Source organism: Oncorhynchus gorbuscha, linkage group LG04 (genome assembly GCF_021184085.1).
Source record: "Oncorhynchus gorbuscha isolate QuinsamMale2020 ecotype Even-year linkage group LG04, OgorEven_v1.0, whole genome shotgun sequence".
NCBI lineage: Eukaryota > Metazoa > Chordata > Actinopteri > Salmoniformes > Salmonidae > Oncorhynchus > Oncorhynchus gorbuscha.
The window spans coordinates 67749549-67770944 of NC_060176.1; the positions used below are offsets into that span (position 1 = coordinate 67749549).

Here is a 21396-nt window from a genome sequence, read left to right on the forward strand (position 1 = left end):
AAAGTTTATTAGCCTCAAACTAAGGATGAATATATTTATTAGCCCAAAGGATTATGCAGTTTCATGAGTGATGCAAAATTCTGGTAACTTTCCCAAAATCGTCAGGTTTTCCAGAAGTCCTGGTTGAAAGATTTTCAGAATCAAGAGGGAATAAACAGAATGTTGTGAATTCTCAAACCACGATTTCTGGAAAAGCTGGGACTTTAGGGAAAGTTACTGGAATTTTGCAACCCTGGTTAAATGGAATAATATTACATTGTGTATATAAACCAGTCAATACTCAAGAAACAAATATTTATAAACAATATTCTCCCTGATGGGCGAGTATCCTGTTTTCTATATTTACAATGAAAATATATTGTACCTTAACTTTAGAAACTACAATAATCAAGTCAGTGTAATACTGTTTCATCAGCATAACTTTTTTTTAACAAATGAGGGAAGGAAGTGATTGAGTCATTGCCTCACAGTCCTTAAACAAGAGGTGTGTACTACTGCCAGTACTCTTATCACTCTGGTCACTCCATTATTTGGTGTTGGTTTATTGAGAATAAAAGATTATTCACAACCACCCAAGAAGGCACTACTGTTGTCACACTGACAATTGCATATTAATTTCTTTAAGAATTTGTCGTGGCACAAAATGGGGGAAATGAAAAAACTGAAATGACTTCTACAAAAAGGAACTTGACTCTTGCGTCATAAAACAGTATTTCCACATAACAGTTCCACATTTGGATTGGAACCACTTAACCATCTAGATTTTGCTCCCAGTTGATAAGCCCTTAGTGAAGGAGTTGTTGAACGTACAGTGACACTGAGACAATCATGACTGACAGTCAGAGTGTGTCAGATATGGAGGATGAGCAGTGCTGGGTCCAGCTGGAGGATTACAGAATGCTGTTGATAAAGACCATTGAGCCGTCGCGAATCACTCCTTACTTGCGTCATTGTAAGGTGCTAAGCAGTGAGGATGAGGAGCAGATATTCAATGACCCCAGTCTGGTCATCCGCCAACGCAAAGTAGGTAAGGCACTGTCCTCTATTTCAGGTTATAGAGCAAACAAAGGGTCAAGTGTTACACTTTCTACTTTGAACTACCATAATTTCGTTGAATTCCAGGTTTGTATTGCAGGCACACTGCTTCTCAGGAGATTGCTATATATCAATTGAGGCATTAAGAGATGTGATAATCTGCTAAATAAATATGACCTGGAATGTGCCCACAGTCTCCTGAAATGCATGCCAGTACCTTATTTATAAACCTCAGATCCATGTTCACAGGTGTACTATTGGATATTCTTCAAAGAACTGGACTCAAAGGCTATGTGACATTCCTCGAGAGCTTGGAGCTGGACTATCCTCGATTGTATCGCAAAATTACTGGCAAAGAACCTGCCCGAGTCTTTTCTGTACTAGTTGGTGAGTAGCTATACAACATGACGTGTTTCTGTGTGTGTCTATTATGCAAGCTTGTAGGTATTTGTGTAAGATATACTGTAGGTATAATTTTTGGGCAGGGGCAGGATCTTTCAAAGTGCTGGTGTCTATGACAATGGATTTGATCCTAAAAACAAAACATCCTGTCCTCTCTGACGTCATAGACACGGTGGGTGAGTCAGGACTGACTCAGTTCTTGATGAGTGAAGTCACACGTCTGCAGAAGGGCCTGCAGGAAGAACGCCGGCGCAGACAAGAGGCCACTTGGGCTGCAGCCACGCAGGAGGACGCCTTACGGCAGCAGCAGGTTAAGGAGAGGGAGCTGCGGAAGCAGCAGGAGCGCGTGCATTGTATGAGGGAGGAGAGGGACCAGCAATGGGAGGTGGTATGCCACCTGAAGGATGAGAACTACAGCCTGATGCATAACATAACCAAGCTGAGCGAAGAGAAGAATAGTGCTCTCATGTCCAACCGGGATCTGCAGTTAGAGGTGAGATATGGGGGGGTGTTGCAGTTCTGGCAAACCCAAACACATCAACTTATGACAAAAGCAATAACTATTAGTTTAAATTCAGTATAGAAAAACCTCTGTAGTCCGACCTGTGGAGACATTCGTTATAGAACAACATAAATTCAATCGGCAACAACGAAAACAGTTTTGATGGGATTTTCATTGATCACTAGATAGAAAAGCTGAAGCACAGCCTGATGAAGGCAGAGAGTGACTCGAAAATCCAACGCAAGCAAACTGTGAACCTGAAGAATGCCATTGAGAAGAGACCCAGTCAGGACATGATTTGGCAGCTCCAGAGAGACAACGATCTGCTCACAGTGCGCATCCAGGAGCTGGAGAGCTCAGCTCAGGTATGTTTGATCTCTACTCAATCAGTTTCGGGGGGGGTTGCAGCTCTGGCAAACCCAAACACATCAACTCATGACCAAACCACGAACTATTGGTTTACATTTTAAGTATCGAAAGACCTCTGTAGCTAGACATGTTGAGACATTCATTATAGAACAGCACAAAGTCAGTCGACAACAATTTAAAAAAAATTGGAATAACAGCTAGGAGTGGGATTTTGTTTCAGTGATCATTTCTCAGTAAATGTTTAGATATGCAGTTAAATAAAAAGGACACTGCACTGCACTAGACACATTTTGGAATAATAGCTAGGAGTGGCATTTTGTGCACCACAAGAAACATTTCTTCACAAATAAAGTGATTGTTCAGACGCAGAATTGTACCATTTTTCATTACTGAGCCAAGCCGAGCCAAGTTGTGCTGGCTTGGTTAGGCATCCACTATAGTTTGTTGGAACTGTGCTCAAAAGGACAATGTGAAAAGAACATATGGGCCAGCACAGTTACTGTTCATGTCGGTACGGTAGTGTAAAAAATGTATTGTGTATTGGATTGAGTGAGTAGTGTGACAGGATTAATCTATATCTTCCAGCAGGGGACAGCTCCAGCCCCCTTGGATCAAGAGAAGCTGAGCGCTGAGAGTCTAGAGGACTACAAGCAGCACTCTCAGGCTCAGCACCAGGAGCTGGTCAACAACATCTACAACCTACGCAGAGATCTGCACGATGCTGTGGCACTACGGAATCGGGTACACATCACGGCCTGATGCACTGAGCACTGCTTAGGAATAGTTGTAGGAGAAGACTACTAATTAACTTGCATTTCTAAAATATAAGCTATTCAACTGCTCTTTCAACACAAGTGCAAGAGGAACAATTAAATTATATTATTTCCTCAAAAATGATGATCTTGAGCATCAGGATGAATATATTTCCTTATTTTTGTAATCTGCCCAAGCGTGTTCCTCATTCATTGGAATAGCTGATTGTGCAAAGTTAAATTGTTCAAGTGGTCTCTACCAATGTCACAAATGATGGTGTTCCAATTGTAATATATTGGTTTGATTTGTTCTTGCAGTACTTGGAGGCGAAGGAGGTTCTTGAGTTGAAGTGCACAACATTAAAGAAAGATGCAAAAATGTATCGTGACCGAATGGAGGACATCCTGAAACAGATGGATGAGGTTATCAGGGAGAGAGACAAGGTGATCATGGTGTGATTTTAGGACTGTGATTCTTGGACCTCACTGTCTTGGGAAATCCTATCTTCCCCTTTACTTAGTCTCCAAATTACATCAAAGTGAAAATTCATCATCAGTGAAGGTTAGGATTCACCCCATACTGCTTATTTCTTTCATCCAGAAGAGGTGACTTCTATTTGCTAAAAAATTAAAGAGTTGACTATATGTGTGGTTGTGATCAGAAGCTCATCCGCACCATTGCCATTTGTTTCATATAAACCACTACAGCAAAGCAAACCAAAGCTTTTGTTTTGCGGTAGGCCATCGCCTCTCGAGAGGAGTACCACCAGGAGAATTCACGGAGCCTCCAGGAGAAGGACCAGTACCGGAAGCAGATTCGGGAGCTGGGTGAGCGCTGTGATGAGCTGCAGGTCCAGTTGTTCCGGACTGAGGCAGAGGTTATGGCTCTACAGACCAGGCTTCACATTAACACCTGCTCCCCACATGATGTGAGAATGGATTCCACCAACCACTTCCATTTAGATCTGTCTTTTAACTCAAACATAACATATGTCATCAGAATCACTGAACTGGCATTGCTAGCTTTTCCAATTCTATCTTAATTCACCTTTGTTTCTGTTTTTTAATGTTTATAAAGGATAGCGTAGGATATTCTATTGATTTTGGAAATGTACTTATATCGATTTATGGTTTCCCTCTCAGGTGTCATATTTTGAGAATGCTTCCTTGCTGATATTGTAAATGTAATTTGCTTCCTGATTTACAAAAAAAAATGTTGTCCATGCAGTATCTTTTTGTGTGTGCAATGTTCAGGGATCTGAATAATTCTACTTCTACTTTTGACCTCTCTGTGTTTCCTCTATTACAAATGACCTGCAATGATCCATCCACTTTGGCAGCTCGTGTTTTCTTGTCTCTGCAACCCACTTTATTGAGTGTTCTCTTTTTGTGTGTTCTATGCAACAGAAAAGCCAGACCAGTGAGGAAGACTGCAGAGATACATTAACCGAAGGCAAGAAGTCTATGACAAGTGACAAATAATCACAACAACAACAAAATTCAACAATGATCAGAAAAGTTATACTTTTTGTGTTCATGGTAATCATAAGCTTAGCTTGATATATGATTTCACCATGCATTTTGAACTCCCAGCATTCTATGTTGTTAACTACATTTAAAAAATCTTTACCACAGCTAGTAATGGGGACCTGCAATGTCAGACATCGGGGGAGTATGATGTGTGCATTGCTTTGCAAGTCCACCCGTTGTGTGCAGAAGGGTCCCCGGAGGATAATATCTCAGAAGTAAGTACCTTCAACTGTTTCTCTTGACTAGGTCACATGTGGCTGGCCTGGTGTTGTGAGGTTTTCTTATTATATAATAAGCCACTTGTTATAGTAGTAACATCAACTGAACCTCAATTATCTGCATTGAACACATTTCAAATTTTAGCCCCAAGAAAAACATATTTCAGTTTAAAAAGGAAAAGAATATGAAGTTTATGGTTACTGTGTATTGTATATGTATTTTGCTTTGCTCCACGTGACAGGAAAGGGCTTTATCAGAGGACGAGCCCTCAGACTGCAGCAAGCCCAGAGAGAGGTGTAACTTCTACTACAGAAGGTTGGCAAGTTTATATGTTTTAGAGAACACCACATAAGGACATTAAGTCGCTCTGGATAAGAGCGTCTGCTAAATGACTTAAATGTAATGCAAACGATTTACTGAAAATACAGTATCTGTATTTTGTCATAAATTGTCTCCATAGGGGTAAAACTGCTATGCCCTGCAATGGGTTATGAATGGGAGTGATGTAAAGTGACTTTTCTGCTGCTTGTGTTATCCTGTTCTGGGTAAAAAAAATATATATATATATATATACACACACACACTACCGTTCAAAAGTTTTGGGGTAACTTAGAAATGTCCTTGTTTTTGAAAGAAATGCAAAAACAATGGCAGAGTTGCAAAGAAAAATCCATATCTCAGACTGGCTAATAAAAAGAAAAGATTAAGATGGGCAAAATAACACAGACACTGGACATAGGAACTCTGCCTAGAAGGCCGGCATCCCAGAGTCACCTCTTCACTGTTGACGTTGAGACTTGTGTTTTGCGGGTACCATTTAATGAAGCTGACACTCTAATGTACAGAGCCTTGCGAAAGTATTCGGCCCCCTTGAACTTTGCGACCTTTTGCCACATTTCTGGCTTCAAACATAAAGATATAAAACTGTATTTTTTTGTGAAGAATCAACAACATGTGGGTGGGACACAATCATGAAGTGGAACGACATTTATTGGATATTTCAAACTTTTTTAACAAATCAAAAACTGAAAAATTGGGCGTGCAAAATTATTCAGCCCCCTTAAGTTAACACTTTAGCGCCACATTTTGCTGCGATTACAGCTGTAAGTCGCTTGGGGTATGTCTCTATCAGTTTTGCACACCGAGAGACTGAATTTTTTCCCCATTCCTCCTTGCAAAACAGCTCGAGCTCAGTGAGGTTGGATGGAGAGCATTTGTGAACAGCAGTTTTCAGTTCTTTCCACAGATTCTCGATTGGATTCAGGTCTGGACTTTGACTTGGTCATTCTAACACCTGGATATGTTTATTATTGAACCATTCCATTGTAGATTTTGCTTTATGTTTTGGATCATTGTCTTGTTCGAAGACAAATCTCCGTCCCAGTCTCAGGTCTTTTGCAGACTCCATCAGGTTTTCTTCCAGAATGGTCCTGTATTTGGCTCCATCTATCTTCCCATCAATTTTAACCATCTTCCCTGTCCCTGCTGAAGAAAAGCAGGCCCAAACCATGATGCTGCCACCACCATGTTTGACCGTGGGGATGATGTGTTCAGGGTGATGAGCTGTGTTGCTTTTACGCCAAACATAACGTTTTGCATTGTTGCCAAAAAGTTCAATTTTGGTTTCATCTGACCAGAGCACCTTCTTCCACATGTTTGGTGTGTCTCCCAGATGGCTTGTGGCAAGCTTTAAACGACACTTTTTATGGATATCTTTAAGAAATGCCTTTCTTCTTGCCACTCTTCCATAAAGGCCAGATTTGTGCAATATACGACTGATTGTTGTCCTATGGACAGAGTCTCCCACCTCAGCTGTAGATCTCTGCAGTTCATCCAGAGTGATCATGGGCCTCTTGGCTGCATCTCTGATCAGTCTTCTCCTTGTATGAGCTGAAAGTTTAGAGGGACGGCCAGGTCTTGGTAGATTTGCAGTGGTCTGATACTCCTTCCATTTCAATATTATCGCTTGCACAGTGCTCCTTGAGATGTTTAAAGCTTGGGAAATATTTTTGTATCCAAATCCGGCTTTAAACTTCTTCACAACAGTATCTCGGACCTGCCTGGTGTGTTCCTTGTTCTTCAAGATGCTCTCTGCGCTTTTAACGGACCTCTGAGACTATCACAGTGCAGGTGCATTTATACAGAGACTTGATTACACACAGGTGGATTGTATTTATCATCATTAGTCATTTAGGTCAACATTGGATCATTCAGAGATCCTCACTGAACTTCTGGAGAGAGTTTGCTGCACTGAAAGTAAAGGGGCTGAATAATTTTGCACGCCCAATTTTTCAGTTTTTGATTTGTTAAAGTTTGAAATATCCAATAAATGTCGTTCCACTTCATGATTGTGTCCCACTTGTTGTTGATTCTTCACAAAAAAATACAGTTTTATATCTTTATGTTTGAAGCCTGAAATGTGTCAAAAGGTCGCAAATTTCAAGGGGGCCGAATACTTTCGCAAGGCACTGTACTTGTCCTCTTGCTCATTTGTGCACCGGGGCCTCCCACTCCTCTTTCTATCCTGGTTAGAGCCAGTTTGTGCGGTTCTGTGAAGGGAGTAGTACACAGCATTGTACGAGATCTTTAGTTTCTTGGCAATTTCTCACATGAAATAGCCTTCATTTCTCAGAACAAGAATAGACTGACGAGTGTCAGAAGAAAGTTATTTGTTTCTGGCCATTTTGAGCCTGTAATCGAACCCACAAAAACTGCTGTTCCAGATACTCAACTATTCTAAAGAAGTACAGTTTTATTGCTTCTTCAATCCAGATACTCAACTATTCTAAGGACAGTTTTATTGCTTCTTTAATCAGAACAACAGTTTTCAGTTGTGCTAACATAATTGCAAAAGGGTTTTCTAATGATAAATAAGCCTTTTAAAATTATAAACTTGGATTAGCTAACGCAATGTGCCATTGGAACAAAGGAGTGATGGTTGCTGTACGCCTATGTAGATATTCCTTTAAAAATCTTCAGTTTCCAGCTACAATCGTCATTTACAATGTTATCGATGTCTACACTGTATTTCTGATCATATTTGATGTTATTTTAATGGACAAAAAATGTGCTTTTCTTTAAAAAACAAGGATATTTCTAAGTGACCCCAAACTTTTGAACGGTAGTATAATGATTTCATTCCTTAACAACAGGAAACGTGCCCTTAGGAGGTCAAAGGCCACATGCAAGGAATGCAAACCTTGTGTCCTGGACAACAGCAGTGGAAGTGGCAACACTGACACGGATGGGATGTGACAGGGGGGGGGGCAGAGGAGTGGCTGGGGGACATGGAATGGTCCTTCAGAAACATAGACTAGTTTACTTTCCTTGACAAAAATATTATAATTATTAAATCAATTGAAATAATAATTTTGTTGAAATGATGTAGAGTACCAGTCAAACGATTGGACACCTATTCATTCAAGGGTTTTTCTTTATTTTTACTATTTTCTACATTGTAGAATAATAATAATAATAGTGAAAACATCAAAACGATGAAATAACACATATGGAATCATGTAGTAAGCAGCAATATATTCTTCAAACTAGCCACCCTTTGCCTTGATGACAGCTTTGCACACACTTGGCATTCTCTCAACCAGCTTCACCTTGAATACTTTTCCAACAGTCTTGAAGGAGTTCCCACATGTATGCTGAGCACTTGTTGGCTGCTTTTCCTTCACTCTGCGGTCCAACTCATCCCAAACCATCTCATTTGGGTTGAGATTTGGTGATTGTGGAGGCCAGGTCATCTGATGCAGCACTCCATCACTCTCTGTCTTGGTCAAATAGCCCTTAAGCAGCCTGGAGGTGTGTTGGGTCATTGTCCACTAAGCGCAAACCAGATGAGATAGAGTATCGCTGCAGAATGCTGTGGTAGCCATGCTGGTTAAGTGTGCATTGAATTCTAAATAAATCATTGACATTGTCACCAGCAAAGCACCCCCACACCACCACACCTCTTCCATGCTTCACGGTGGGAACCACACATGCGGAGAGCATCCGTTCACCTCCTCTGCATCTCACAAAGACACAGCAATTGGAACCAAAAATCTTGAATTTGGACTCATCAGACCAAAGGACAGATTTCCACCAGTCTAATGTCCATTGCTCGTGTTTCTTAGCAAGCAAGTCTTCTTATTATTGGTGTCCTTTAATAGTGGTTTCTTTGCAGCAACTCAACCATGAAGGCCTGATTCACGCATTTTCCTCTGAACAGTTAATGTTGAGATATGTCTGTTACTTGAACTCTGTGAAGCATTTATTTGGGCTGCAATTTCTGAGGCTGGTAACTAATGAACTTGTCCTCTTCAGCAAAGGTAACTCTGGGTCCTCCTTTCCTGTAGCAGTCCTCATGCGGGCCAGTTTCATCATAGCGCTTGATGTGTTTTTTGCGACTGCACTTGAAGAAACTTTCAAAGTTTTCCAGATTGACTGACCTTCATGTCTTAAAGTAATAATGGACTGTTGTTTCTCTTTGATTATTTGAGCTGTTCTTGCCATAATATGGACTTGGTATTTTACCAAATAGGGTCTTCTGTATACCAACCGTACCTTGTCACAACACAATTGATTGGCTCAAACACATTAAGAAGGAAAGAAATTCCACAAATGAACTTTTATCAAGGCACACTTGTTAATTGAAATGTGTTCCAGGTCACTACCTCATGAAGCTGGTTGAGAGAATGCTAAGAGTGTGTAAAGCTGTCATCAAAGGGTGGCTACTTTGAAGAATCTCAAATATAAAATATATTTTGTTTTGTTAAACACTTTTTTGGTTACTACATGGTTCAGTATATGTTATTTCATAGATTTTATGTATTCACTATTACCCTACAATGTAGAAAATAGTCAAAATAAAGAAAAACCTTTGAATGACTCAGTGTGTCCAAACTTTTGAATGGTACTGTATATATTTACTCTTTGTATTGTTTTAATAAAATTGCAATATTTTGAACTGTGACTGCATGATGAATGTGTTTCTGTATGCAAGTTACATATACCAGAGACCGTATAGAAGCCTTCATCTAATATCGTTGCTTGTACTCCTTAATGTGCATTTTTTTGTCATGCAAAAGCAGAGGAAAGTCCATAATGTAGCTAATAAGAAAGGAAAAGAAAAGTTGGTGTTGTCACTAGTTACTACAGCCACAAAATCTAAATGAGCTATTTTGTAAAAATTCAAGAAACCTTAACATTTACTTTTAGCTCTTAATGTAAGGTAAGGCATAAGGTTATCAGTGTGGTTAAGGTTAGGATTCAGTTTTGTTGTAAAATTACGTTTTAAGATGATACATTTTAGAAATTTGCGTGGTTTATGACTTGCGTCTGTGGTAACTCGTGACTACCTTAAAGAGGGGCGGCAAACTGGCGTTGGGCCAGTAACCGAATGGTTGCTAATTCGAATCCCCGAGCCAACTAGGTGAAAAATCTGTCAATGTTCACTTGAGCAAAGCATTTAACCATAATTGCTCCTGTAAATCGCTCTGAATGAGAGCGTCTGCTAAATTACTAAAATGTCAATGTAAAATGTAAGTCAAACTACAATTTGTACAGAATTATTTGGTGAAGAGGCGTCGTACACACTTGCACTAAATGCGCAAACTATTTGGCATTTATGGACCCAAACGGATGCAATGTTTGCATCATTGGTTTGAATTTTGTGTTAAGGAATTAAACATTTTCACAAACGTTTACATCAAAGACAGTACAGTATGAAGATAGGAAGAAACTGCTTCTCCAATAGAAATCCCCGATCCCTTTTGTAGGGGACGTCATGGCGACTTCGGCTCGCTAAGCGCATGCGTAGATAGACGTCATCGGGTCTCTCGACCAAACTCCGCTTGTGCAGGCCTTCAAATCAAATGCACTCCTTAGATAATAATAATAATAAGATATAATACAATTATTTTTGAGAAAAAAATGAAAACGGGTCAGTTTGTAACTTTCACAAGGTTGGAGTAATAACATGTTCAACTACTTAAGACATTGTCTCGAATCTAGGATGTGCCTTCAGATTTTGAGAAAATGAACAGCTATAAGGAAGAATTTTTCACATCTCTTATTGATTTCTCAACCCCCAAAGCCCAGTCTGGTCTGCTTAAGCGTTCCTGGAAGTCTCTCGATGTTGCGTCTCTGGGTTTTAAACTCTATGTTTACTTGTTACAAACGAACCCGAGATGGCTTCGAGGATATGTTGTCATAGCGACGAATGGACGCTCTGCCTGGCTCGGATGGAATCGTGAGTTCGCATCCTAGCTAAACTCAATCGAACTTGAGCTAATAACGTGATAGCCAAATAAGTATTAACTCTATATTATATAGCTACAATAGAACACAATGTATTGTCATGCAATGTATATTTTCAACTAGGGCTTGGCGCTTGAGCTGTTTTGCAAAGTAACGTTACTGAAGTAGCAAATAACGTTAGCTAACGTTACAGTAGCTGCCTGATTACATTGCATGTTTAGGTAAACTGCGTAAAACTCCTGTCTCGACATTATGGCTGAGACTCGTGTCATTCCAAGTGGGAAAGTCTACCGCCAGATGTTTGACGCCCAGGTAGGCTATGGGTTGTTTATTGATATGAAATGCTTTAAACTTTTCGTAGTGTCTATGTTGTTGCACGTTAATGTCACGCATCAATTTTATCCTCAGGTTCAGCTGTCAAGGTCTCTACATGATACTCGGAGGAAACGTGAGACTAATGAAGGATTCTTACCAAGGGACAACCCTCCTCTTAGTAGGGACACAGACACTGGTCTGCAGCAGCGAATTAGAACTCTTCAGGCTGAAACCCACCAATGCTCAGAGGAAATGGCTGTTAGGTACAGGCACTGTGGAATACAAGTTGCATCCTTCATACATACTCAGAACACATTCCCCACTGGGCACAGATGTAAATTCAATGTTTAATTTAAATTACATTGAAACAACATTGATTCAACCAGTGTGTGCCCAGTGGGTCATTGCGTATTGTCAATTTGCAATATTCATGTACTTTTGAAGGGTGTGTGAGTCTGTCTGACCCTGTTTGACACCACAGGGACCAACTGTTCTCAGGCATCAAGCATTGCCAGACGAGTGAGGAGCAGCTTGTTGAGGAGGAGATCCGTGGACTTCCTGACCATGTTGGCAAGTAGCACACTAAAGTTTTGCAGGCTTAAACATTGTAAGAGGGTGGGTGATGAGTGATGGTAGGCGAATGCAGACTTGTGCTTGTTTTGCCTGAGGTTATTGATCCCTTCCTTCTTATCTCCGCAGTGGCAGAAAAGCCAGGGTCAGACATCATTCACCGCCTGATGGAGAAAAAGCAGAGGAACCACCTAGAGGCTATGGCACAGTTGTACAGGGACCTTTCTGTGCTCAGTGTGGTAGGCACCTTATATTCACAACGGTGCCAAGTTTGAGTTTATATATTGAAGCAGTCATAGGCATAGTATAATAAACAAAAATGTGAGTTACTGTAAGTTGGTACAATACAATTTTGAGGTATTCAATGTAATAGCTTGGTAATTATAATTATTACTATAATTCTAATAGTTTAGAAGTGACACGATGCCTTATTGCTCGCAGGAGTATGAGACATTATTCAGGCAAACTGGGCAAGAGGTGCTGCACCAACTCTCAGTGTATGATGGCAATGTGGAGAGACAAATGGAGAGGATTGAAAATATTTCTGATTTGGAGAAGTTCACCTTACAGGTCAGAATGGCCTTAAATGGCTTTTCTTTTCATGACATCAATAGAATAAATAACCAACAACAACAATTTGAATTGTCACAACTGCTCTTACAGGGACTTCATGAGTTCTGGGATACAGTGAAACAAGAGTCAGTGATTAGGAGGAAGTGGATCAAGGATCTGGATAATACCCTGGCTAAGTATGAGTCTGACAGAACAGCCATGGTGAGTCTTATAGAACAGTACTATAAATTATCACTATGTAAATTACTTGATATTGTTCTTGACATTGTTCTATTGGTGTCCAGATTGCAGCATTGCTGAGAAAATACACAGGGAAACTGGAAAAAGTCTGCTACGTAATGCCTTCGGATATCCACCGACTGATCAATAGAGAAGCCATGGTAGGATGTTCTTGGTGCATTATCATCAAGGTAGTGTAGAAATGACACTAACTGCAGTGCACAGAGACACTCATATCGCCTCCCTCCGCAGATGATAAACCAGGCTATTCTAGCAAATAGACGAGCAGTGGCCAAGCTCTACCTGAACCTGATGGAGAATGATCTACAGAAGGAGGTATTCCACCGACTCAGATGGGAGGACAAACTGCAAGACTGGAAGAGCTTTAAGGTCCTTGGTGTGGTCAGCAGGTTCAAGTAGGTTGTTTCTTAAGTCTTCAACAAATTAATTAATCTCTTCCATGGAACTTTTAGTAGGCTATTCTGTCTTTAACTTTATATTTGAGTTGTGGTATTTAGTGGCGTCATAATTCTTGGTTAACTTCTAAATCCCATCAACTTTTTGGCATTAGAGATTTCATGGGAAGCCCTCCAATCCAGGGTCCTAAGGACGTACAAGCTATTCTGGACACCATGAGTGCAGCACAGCAATCTTTTAGAGAAAAACGCATCAAAATTCTTCAGTCACTCACGTGAGTGAGCAGGCAATTTCACCTTGTTGTGAAATGAGTCAGTGTGTCACACTTAGTTAGGGATACATTAGACAGATATGACGACAATGATTGATTCATTGTGTCTGGGTTTATTTGTAGTGCCATGATACCTCCAAGATGTTCAAAGACTCTAATCGCTGAGTGGTATAACTCTTTGTCATCTGTCAACGAGCAAATTGGTGAGCAAATCCTTATTCTATACTGTCTTAATATTATGTTTATATACAAGTTTATATGTTTGTTCTGTGTTTTACATTTCCATGTTTCCTCAGATTGTATGCACATTGAATCAATGAGGAAGCTACATTCCTATTATGAAAATACTTGGCAAGAATGCCTAGCAGAGGTAGAACAAGTCAAGGTACATATCGGTCATGTTTTTCTTTTCCACCTTTTAGATCATCTTATTTAAAGCACATCTTGGGACTGATTCTGGAAATTAGCACGAGCTAAGGCATGATGGTGCAGTGCACCTGACCCTTGATAATTAATTGTGTCAATGTTTTCATTGAATCTGCCCCTATAAAATCAATTATTATTATATTATCTTTGAATTATAAATATTTCTCATTTAATTTGCTAATCTGGAAATGTACCCTGTAACCATGCCGAAGTCACATTTTCCTTTCCATTGGTTTACTTAGAAAGAGATTACTACATATGGGGTTTCTGCAGAAGAGATCCAGGATACTGTTAATGTTGAGTTCCTGCCTCTGATTGGGAAATGCCAGAGCCAGACCGAGGAGCACCTTGCCACCATGGATGTAAGTCCTGGGAAAAGAGAAAGACAACAACAGCACTGTATTTTCTATTCATCCTGTTAAAGGTTGGTGTTCCGTAATGCCCTGACTTTCCATCTCTTACCCCAGAGAGCATTTGAGTCTTTGGCCAAGAGAGCTGCTGTGCTAAGTAAGACACTTTTCAAATTCACACGTGGGGCATCTCACCTGTGGGAGGTGCACAGTGCTGGGCTGCAGAGGAGGGAGCAGCAGCTGCAAGACCAGCTGGACGAGGTGCGCTACAGTCAGGAGCATGAAATCCAGGTGAGCCTCACCCCAGCACTGTCCTGCCACCACAAGGATCAAGGATACTGATAGCAGAACAAGGTCCCCTGATAACTCCCACTGCTGTCTGTTTTCCAGAAGAAGGAGGCTAATCTTGATGTTATGTTGGACAGACTGAGACAGGAGAGCACTGAAGAGGCACTCAAAATCTCACTGGAGAAGGCTCTACACTCCCTGGATGAAATAAAACTTGTGTAAGCTGTCTGTTTTTCCAGAAATATAATAGTATTTCTCGACAGAAGGAGTTTTTTCTGAGCCTGGTCTCAACTTTACATGCAGACTAGGCATTTCCTACAGCTGTTGTATGATTTCCATAGATACATGCACTTCTACAAAGAAGAGGTGGACACAGTGGAGAGTTATCCTGCCATGGTCTTGGAGGAGCTGCACTCTTACAGCTTTGCTGTCAGTCGATTCTTCAACGTCAAGGAGATATATACCGGTAGTCAGGTACGGATCTAAGATGTAAAGCAAACCACTATTACTATAACGATTAGCCTTGTACAGACTATTTGTTAATAAATTTAAGGGTTTATCTTTTAACCACAGGACTCAGAGGAACTTCGCTCCCTTTATCCCGTCATAAACCTTGGTGAGTTGGATATTGTCCTTTAGCAGCATTCAATTTCATTGCTGTGATATTACTTCAGGATCCTATGTATGAGCAAACATTTGTGGGATGTTGGATCAATAGATTTAAGTGGGAGGGCCAGTGTGAAGAGGACAAGACAGACCACTGTACAGGGAAGGAAACGTTGTCCAGGAGGATTCCAGAAAAGTCCAAATCCAGCACATTCATCCTTTGATGAATTTGACACTGAGGTTCAAATCCATGCAAAAACACAAACTGCTACTTTTATTTTACCATGGCAGTGTAGGCATGGAATATAAATGGTTTCTCCTTGCTGTAGGATGTCATTGATTCCCATCGGGAGTTTCTTGACTCTCAGTCCAGCGAGACATTCTGCACCTCTAAAGGCAATATATACAACGGTCAGAGCTTTGTCTCTCAATGGGACACGGAGCAGGATTCCATTCCATCTGAGATGGAGTTGGTTGTGTTCCCCAGAAGTCTTCTTGCTGATCTACAAAAAGAGTACAGGCCCGTATAAAATCATTTATCTGTAGTACAAGTCATTATTTACTGTTGAAGGAGAGCCTCTTTCTGAAGAATGTCCCTCTTTCCTCGTAGTATACGTCTGTTGTTTTTCAATCACCTCGAAGAGAGATATCAGACGGCTCTGACCAACACGATGAATATTGTGGCAGCCAAGAAGGAAGCACTGAAGTCAGAGCAGGATCTCCGGCTGCACCTCCACCAACCACGGGCTAAGAGAATCGAGGTGGACATCCACAATGTCCGTGCTGGTGAGAAGATTAACCCATCTCACCTTCCAAGTCCACTCTAAATAAACAGTCCTCCCAGTAGTTTACTGTAAATGTATGTACATTTGTCTGTCTGCCCGCTTTAGCGGAACTGGTACTGCACAGAGATCGTGTGGATAGGCACTGTAAAGGCATCTTGCAGGCCCTTGGCAACTGCCGAACGGACTTCCACGAACTCCAGATTCGACAGCACAAACTGACTGAGGACTTCAGATCCCAGATTTACAGCATGGAAGATGTCTTTACCTATGCCACCAAGTCAGACGTGTAAGGACATTTGTGGTTATCTAACAAAACGTTTAGAACTTACGTGCAGTAATGATGACTTTTGTTGATCTTTTTCTCTTTGTCAATGCATCACTGCTCATCTCTGTCCTCAGGCTGGTTGGACTATGTGGTACGCTGCAATCCAATTTGGAGAGCCACATGAACATCATTCAGGCATCACAGAGAAACTTCAGACAGACTCTGGAGTCCAAGCTGGATGGCCTAAGAGAGACCAACGTCCAGTTAATCAAATCATTTAAGTAGGAGTTGTTCCTCTATCCTGAGTTGTTCCTCTATACTTTTTAATAGGGTGCCAAAGTATGGATTATTTGGTAAAGGATGGCCTTTATGCCTGCAGGCTGTTCTCAGATGGAGGGAACTTCACACCCAAAGAGATAGAGGCGCATCACAAACGGATTGAGAAAATGGTTAAACGTATCGACACCAACGACGAGGCCATAATGCTGGATATGGAGGGGACAGAGTCCAAGTGTCTGGAGCTGGTATGAACTTGAACTAAACTCAAAGAAAAGTCACATTACATTTGTTTTGACCCAGATTATTTCAGTGTTACATATTTGTGCTGAGCTTTGCCATACCAATGTTGCTTTTACCCCTTAGGCGAAGGATGTGATAAACAGGTTTGAGGAGAAATTCCACTTTTTGACAGTGGATTTGAAGTTTCTGGAGAAAATCCAAGGAATGCTAACAAATACACAGGTTCAGATAAAAACAGAGGTACATTATTATATCTGGTCTGCCCGCTTCTCATGATATCTCTCGTTTACCGTCTTGCAACCCTCTCATGCTATTACTCATATCTTAACATACACCCACAGGTCAAAATGTGTCTGCTTCTATTTTACAGGCAACAAAGAGCAACATGCAAAATAAGAAAATCAACAGCCTCCTGACAGAGTTAAAAAGTTTGGTAGATACTTGTGCCAGAAGCAGTCCAGAAAAGGTACTAAACTCAATCCAAATGTGCGCTGATTGATTTATATTTTTCTTTTGTAAAAGACTACGCGACAGAGCATAGCACATTATTTTTTCGCATCAATAACAGCATATTTGTACTATTTTTCCTAATATTTGTTCATTAATTTTCCCTCTTGTAGACAGTGACGACAGATGATGTTTTCACTTTTACGTGGTCTATAATAGAGGAATTGAGGGCACGATGCCATTATCTCCAATGCTTTTTGGTAAGTGTGTTGCAATGGATATGTCTTCTATATAAACATACATAAAGACAGCTTACCCAAGAACACATTTTTATATGAGAAATAGTGGATTTTACTATGTTGTTGTTGATTCATAGTTTTTATTGTTGCATTGACCATGACTGAGGTCCAGATAGGGTTTAATGCAGTGTGTTTTGTGTGCAGAACCCTTCCATGGCAGTACTGATGCCTGAATGCCCTCTCCAGGGGGCCTTCGCTGTTGCAGCACGCCCAAAGTCCCGCAAGTCAGCAAGCCCTGCCATAGACGGTCTGCTCCAGCCCAGCCGCATGGGGGTGTCCTTCATGGATGATGTGGCAGTGGGGGTCATCAGGGGACTGCTGAGGTCAGAGAGAAGCTCACACAGCCTCTAATAATACAATCGGTAACTCTTGTTTATAAGGCCATAGAGAATGATGTTCATATAGACCGTATCCATTTAGGAAAGCGGCTGTCAGAACTCCCTGGTCAAAGACGAGATGTATTAGGTCCCAATAGGCCAATTGAATGACTGATCTTTTACATGAGAAATGCAGTGAAAAGGAGAACTGACATTCTCTGATGATTCCTCAGGCTAACCAAGACAAAAGTCACCCAGGAAGCCAATTCAGAGTCGACAGAGAGGGTCTCAGCAGCAGTCACAGGTACCAGCCATGTTGGCTTACAATGATGTCACCCACTTCAGAGGAAGAATGGAATTACATCTAGCCAATAAGAACTAGCCTGGTGCCCAGACTCTTAGCAATATTGCTGTTAGTACGTTAGTATAGCTTAGTACAATGTGGTCTGTCTGGCTCCAAGGCTAAGAACAAATGCAAAAGTCATGCTGATTCCAGTAAGATGTAATGTTTTGTCCCTCTGTGCTCTTTGTAGTCAGGTTGTCGTCTCCTATTGGGCAGAGGTCAGGGGATTCTGCCGAATCTGTCAGTGCACAAAGGTCAGAGGGAACCTTCTCTGTGTTGTTATCACTGGAGCACAATCATGCAGAAATCACTTGTAGTAACAGTAGAGTTCCTGTATAGCTTAGTATTGCTGGTCAGTTTACATGGAGACCTAAGCACTCTCATCTATTTATTTTATAGTGTGAAGAGGTTTTCTAAACCCACTCGCTTTGACAAGAGATTCCAGGTGTTTGGTCCCAAACCAGAGACACATGGCGTGTGAGTAGTCCTTAATAGCACAGCAGCATGCCTTACTGAGATCAATGCTTTGCAGATCAATACTGATTTAAATTCTCTCACTTCTGTCATTCTTTCAGAACTACCTTCAAAGGTTTGATAACCAGCATTCTTTGGAAGACCAATGATATTCTTCTCCTGGTTGCTGAGGTAACAGCTCATTCGTTATAATCTGCAGTTAAACCCAATATTGCCATGTGTCATTTGATCCTATGTTATTTGTAGTAAAGTCTAATATTCCCAATTATCACAATCTTCCCAATGTTAATTGCCAGCAACACTAATTTAATTGTGTGTTTTGCGATCAGGAGTTCTATAAGAAGAAGGAACGCCGGCCTATCACAAGGCCTCAGTACCTCCAGGAGACGTTTGAACAATGTGCTGAGGAGATTAACAAAAGGCTGCTCGTCTACCAGAGCCAAACTCAGGACTACCACAACAACTGTCTGCAAGGTTAGCATGGACTTTTGCATTTCCATCGATTGGGTACAGTTGAGGCACATTTTCTCCCCCTTCCTCTCCTTCCTGTCACGTGTTCCCTGACTTTGGACAGAATTCCGACAGCAGCTGAAAGACATTGAGGAGGGTCTTTCCAAGGTGCCTGGGGTGCTCATCTCTAAACTGGGAGAACAACACCTGGGGAGCCTGAGCCAGGACACGGACAACATCCGTCAACAGCTAGGCATCACTCTGCATGAGAGCGAGGGGAGGAAGGTACTGTCGCCTTGTTTAAATGTCTTTCCTTGAGGAAATCTCTGATCTGACGAGGGAAGATTGGTGAAAGCAATAGAGTGGAAACCATGGGCTGGATTCAATCCGTATCGCCAAAGGTTCGCGTTAAAATTTAAAGGCTATTTCCGATTGAGCCGACATATGCAGTATTTACAGTGAATAGTCTGTGCGACCGCGGGAACATTGTCTTTAACTATCAATCGCGCTATAAAGCAGACCTTCAGCGCGGATTGAATAGAGCCACCTTTAAATCTATTCACTCAGAAATCTGTAATTATCTCAGTGGAAGAAAGATGCATTATAAAATATATTGCAACGGGTGGTGGGAGGGGAGTCAGTCATACTAGTGAATCTCCTGGTGTGGAAAGGCATTAATGTCTGTAAGTTGTCCTTTCAGAAAAAGCACAGTGGCAAGCTGAGTGTGCGTCTGAGCCATCCTGCTTGTGAGAAAGAGCTGGAGGCCTTGAATCGTGCTGAAGAGGAGAGACAAAGAGAGCTGACCAATGCCATCACGAACACTCTGCAAGAGCTACAAGTAAGCACTGACCATATCCACATCTGTTTTCACCTTATCAGCAGTAGGGAGTTGGCAATTCGGTGGCTGTGAGTCTCATGGATGCACATCATTTTGTGGATTTCAGACATGTGTGAGGAAACATGGGGAGGAGTTTGTGAGAGCACTCACCTCTCTGACAGAGAACCTGCTGTTCCAGATGGACAACCTCCTGACCGTAGATGAGGTCCAAGTTGGCCGTAAGTCTCCATCCATCCTCGCAAGCCTTGTTGATTTAAAAGTCAAAATAACCTCCTTCTTGTTTGATCTGATCTGGAATTGTAGAAGCTGAAACGAAGAGTGAAAATGTCACCACTCTAATTCGCCGAAAACAAGCTGGTATTCCGCTAGAGGAGAAGCAAAGTGCACATCTAATTCAGCGAGGCAGCAGGTAAACGCAGTCTGGCAGTGAAAAGCACAATATGATGGTACAGCAAAGACTGCAGTAATATTTTCATATTGTGCACCTCTTTAAATAAATATGATTAATACAGTCCTGGAAACGTAACCATATATGACATTTTATGTGGTAGAACGTGGCCAGGAATCTCTTACTTTGGATCCAGTACTGATGGTCCAGTGGAGCAACCATGCAGGAAAACAGCCTCCATCACCACTGCAAAGACCACCTTAGGCCACCTGAGAGCAGTGGAGGCCCGTGAATCTATGTACCAGGTAGGAGGCCAAAGCATTAACCTCAGACATGTGAGCAGACAAACCCAGAGACTAGCTATAATACATAATATGACATATTAGAATGTTCAATTAAATAGGATGTTGTAATGTGTGTGTTTGGTTTGGGGCCCACAGTGCTATGAGCAGCGGCACAGGGAGGAGCTGGCCCGGGCCGTGCAGGAGAGCCAGTTCCAGAGGACAGAGGTGCAGTGTTGGGAGGAACACTGGAGAGGCTTACTGAACACTCTGACCCAGCTCAACGCTGAGTGAGCACCTAGCAACTCCGCACCAGAGCTCACCATTTTCTACAGCAGGACTAGACTAGATTAAAATGAGATTTCCGGTGACAAATAAAATAATGGTTTGCATTTTTCTTTCTCTTTCTGCCACTAAGGGATTGAAAATACTGCTTCGCAAAATTGCGTATGTGTGACTAATATTGGCTATAAAACACAATATTCAATACACAGAGCGTAGATTTTTGTTAATTCTGGCCGGGATTTTATCAGATCGCAGATTGTAGACTATGGCTTTTAAAGCCAATGTTCGGTAAATGCTGTATATGTCAGATCAATCTGAAATTACCTTCAAAAACTGAATTTTCGACTGTGCAGTTAGCTGTGCTATGGATAGAATCCCAGACAAACTCTTTACAATGAATGCAACTTTGTTGTCGTTATACATGATTTTTTTATTTCAAGTGTTGTGGTCTTCATAATTCCACATGAAGAAATTGTTATAAGGTCCAATGTAGCCATGTTTTATGCCACCATCAAATAATTTCTGGGTAACAATTTAAAGTACCTTGCTGTGATTGTTTTCAATTAAAATGGTCAAAAATAAATAGAAAATTCAAATTAAATGTTGTTGGCA

The 21396-nt window shown here is 41.2% G+C and overlaps 2 protein-coding genes across 4 annotated transcripts; both read left to right on the plus strand.

Moving 5' to 3' along the window:
* Positions 1 to 782: 782 nt before the first annotated feature.
* LOC124034573 (caspase recruitment domain-containing protein 9-like) lies at positions 783 to 8270 on the plus strand. Of its 3 annotated transcripts, none has more exons than XM_046347946.1 (11): positions 783 to 1027; positions 1285 to 1422; positions 1605 to 1930; positions 2125 to 2304; positions 2894 to 3049; positions 3379 to 3504; positions 3801 to 3989; positions 4468 to 4513; positions 4696 to 4805; positions 5051 to 5124; positions 7962 to 8270. In XM_046347946.1, exons 1-11 carry the CDS (start codon positions 829 to 831, stop codon positions 8062 to 8064), a joined length of 1647 nt encoding a protein of 548 aa, XP_046203902.1. In that variant the 5' UTR covers positions 783 to 828; the 3' UTR covers positions 8065 to 8270. The 3 variants fall into 3 exon arrangements, 2 of the variants coding, with proteins under 2 accessions (XP_046203902.1, XP_046203904.1); XM_046347948.1 differs by having other exon boundaries at positions 2897 to 3049; XR_006838587.1 differs by lacking the exons at positions 5051 to 5124; positions 7962 to 8270 and having other exon boundaries at positions 4468 to 4599.
* Positions 8271 to 10669: 2399 nt separating this feature from the next.
* ccdc180 (coiled-coil domain containing 180) lies at positions 10670 to 21396 on the plus strand. The gene is made up of 38 exons (XM_046347945.1): positions 10670 to 11050; positions 11280 to 11370; positions 11467 to 11636; positions 11855 to 11943; positions 12073 to 12182; positions 12385 to 12513; positions 12607 to 12717; positions 12801 to 12896; positions 12988 to 13151; positions 13307 to 13426; positions 13547 to 13626; positions 13720 to 13808; positions 14092 to 14211; positions 14317 to 14490; positions 14590 to 14705; positions 14829 to 14961; positions 15061 to 15103; positions 15206 to 15333; positions 15423 to 15607; positions 15704 to 15879; positions 15984 to 16164; positions 16278 to 16424; positions 16523 to 16667; positions 16786 to 16902; positions 17033 to 17128; positions 17283 to 17369; positions 17553 to 17731; positions 17959 to 18029; positions 18259 to 18322; positions 18468 to 18545; positions 18644 to 18713; positions 18872 to 19016; positions 19117 to 19277; positions 19693 to 19830; positions 19937 to 20048; positions 20134 to 20239; positions 20382 to 20523; positions 20659 to 21396. The coding sequence occupies exons 2-38, from the start codon at positions 11311 to 11313 to the stop codon at positions 20791 to 20793; spliced, it is 4467 nt and encodes a 1488-aa protein (XP_046203901.1). The 5' UTR covers positions 10670 to 11050; positions 11280 to 11310; the 3' UTR covers positions 20794 to 21396.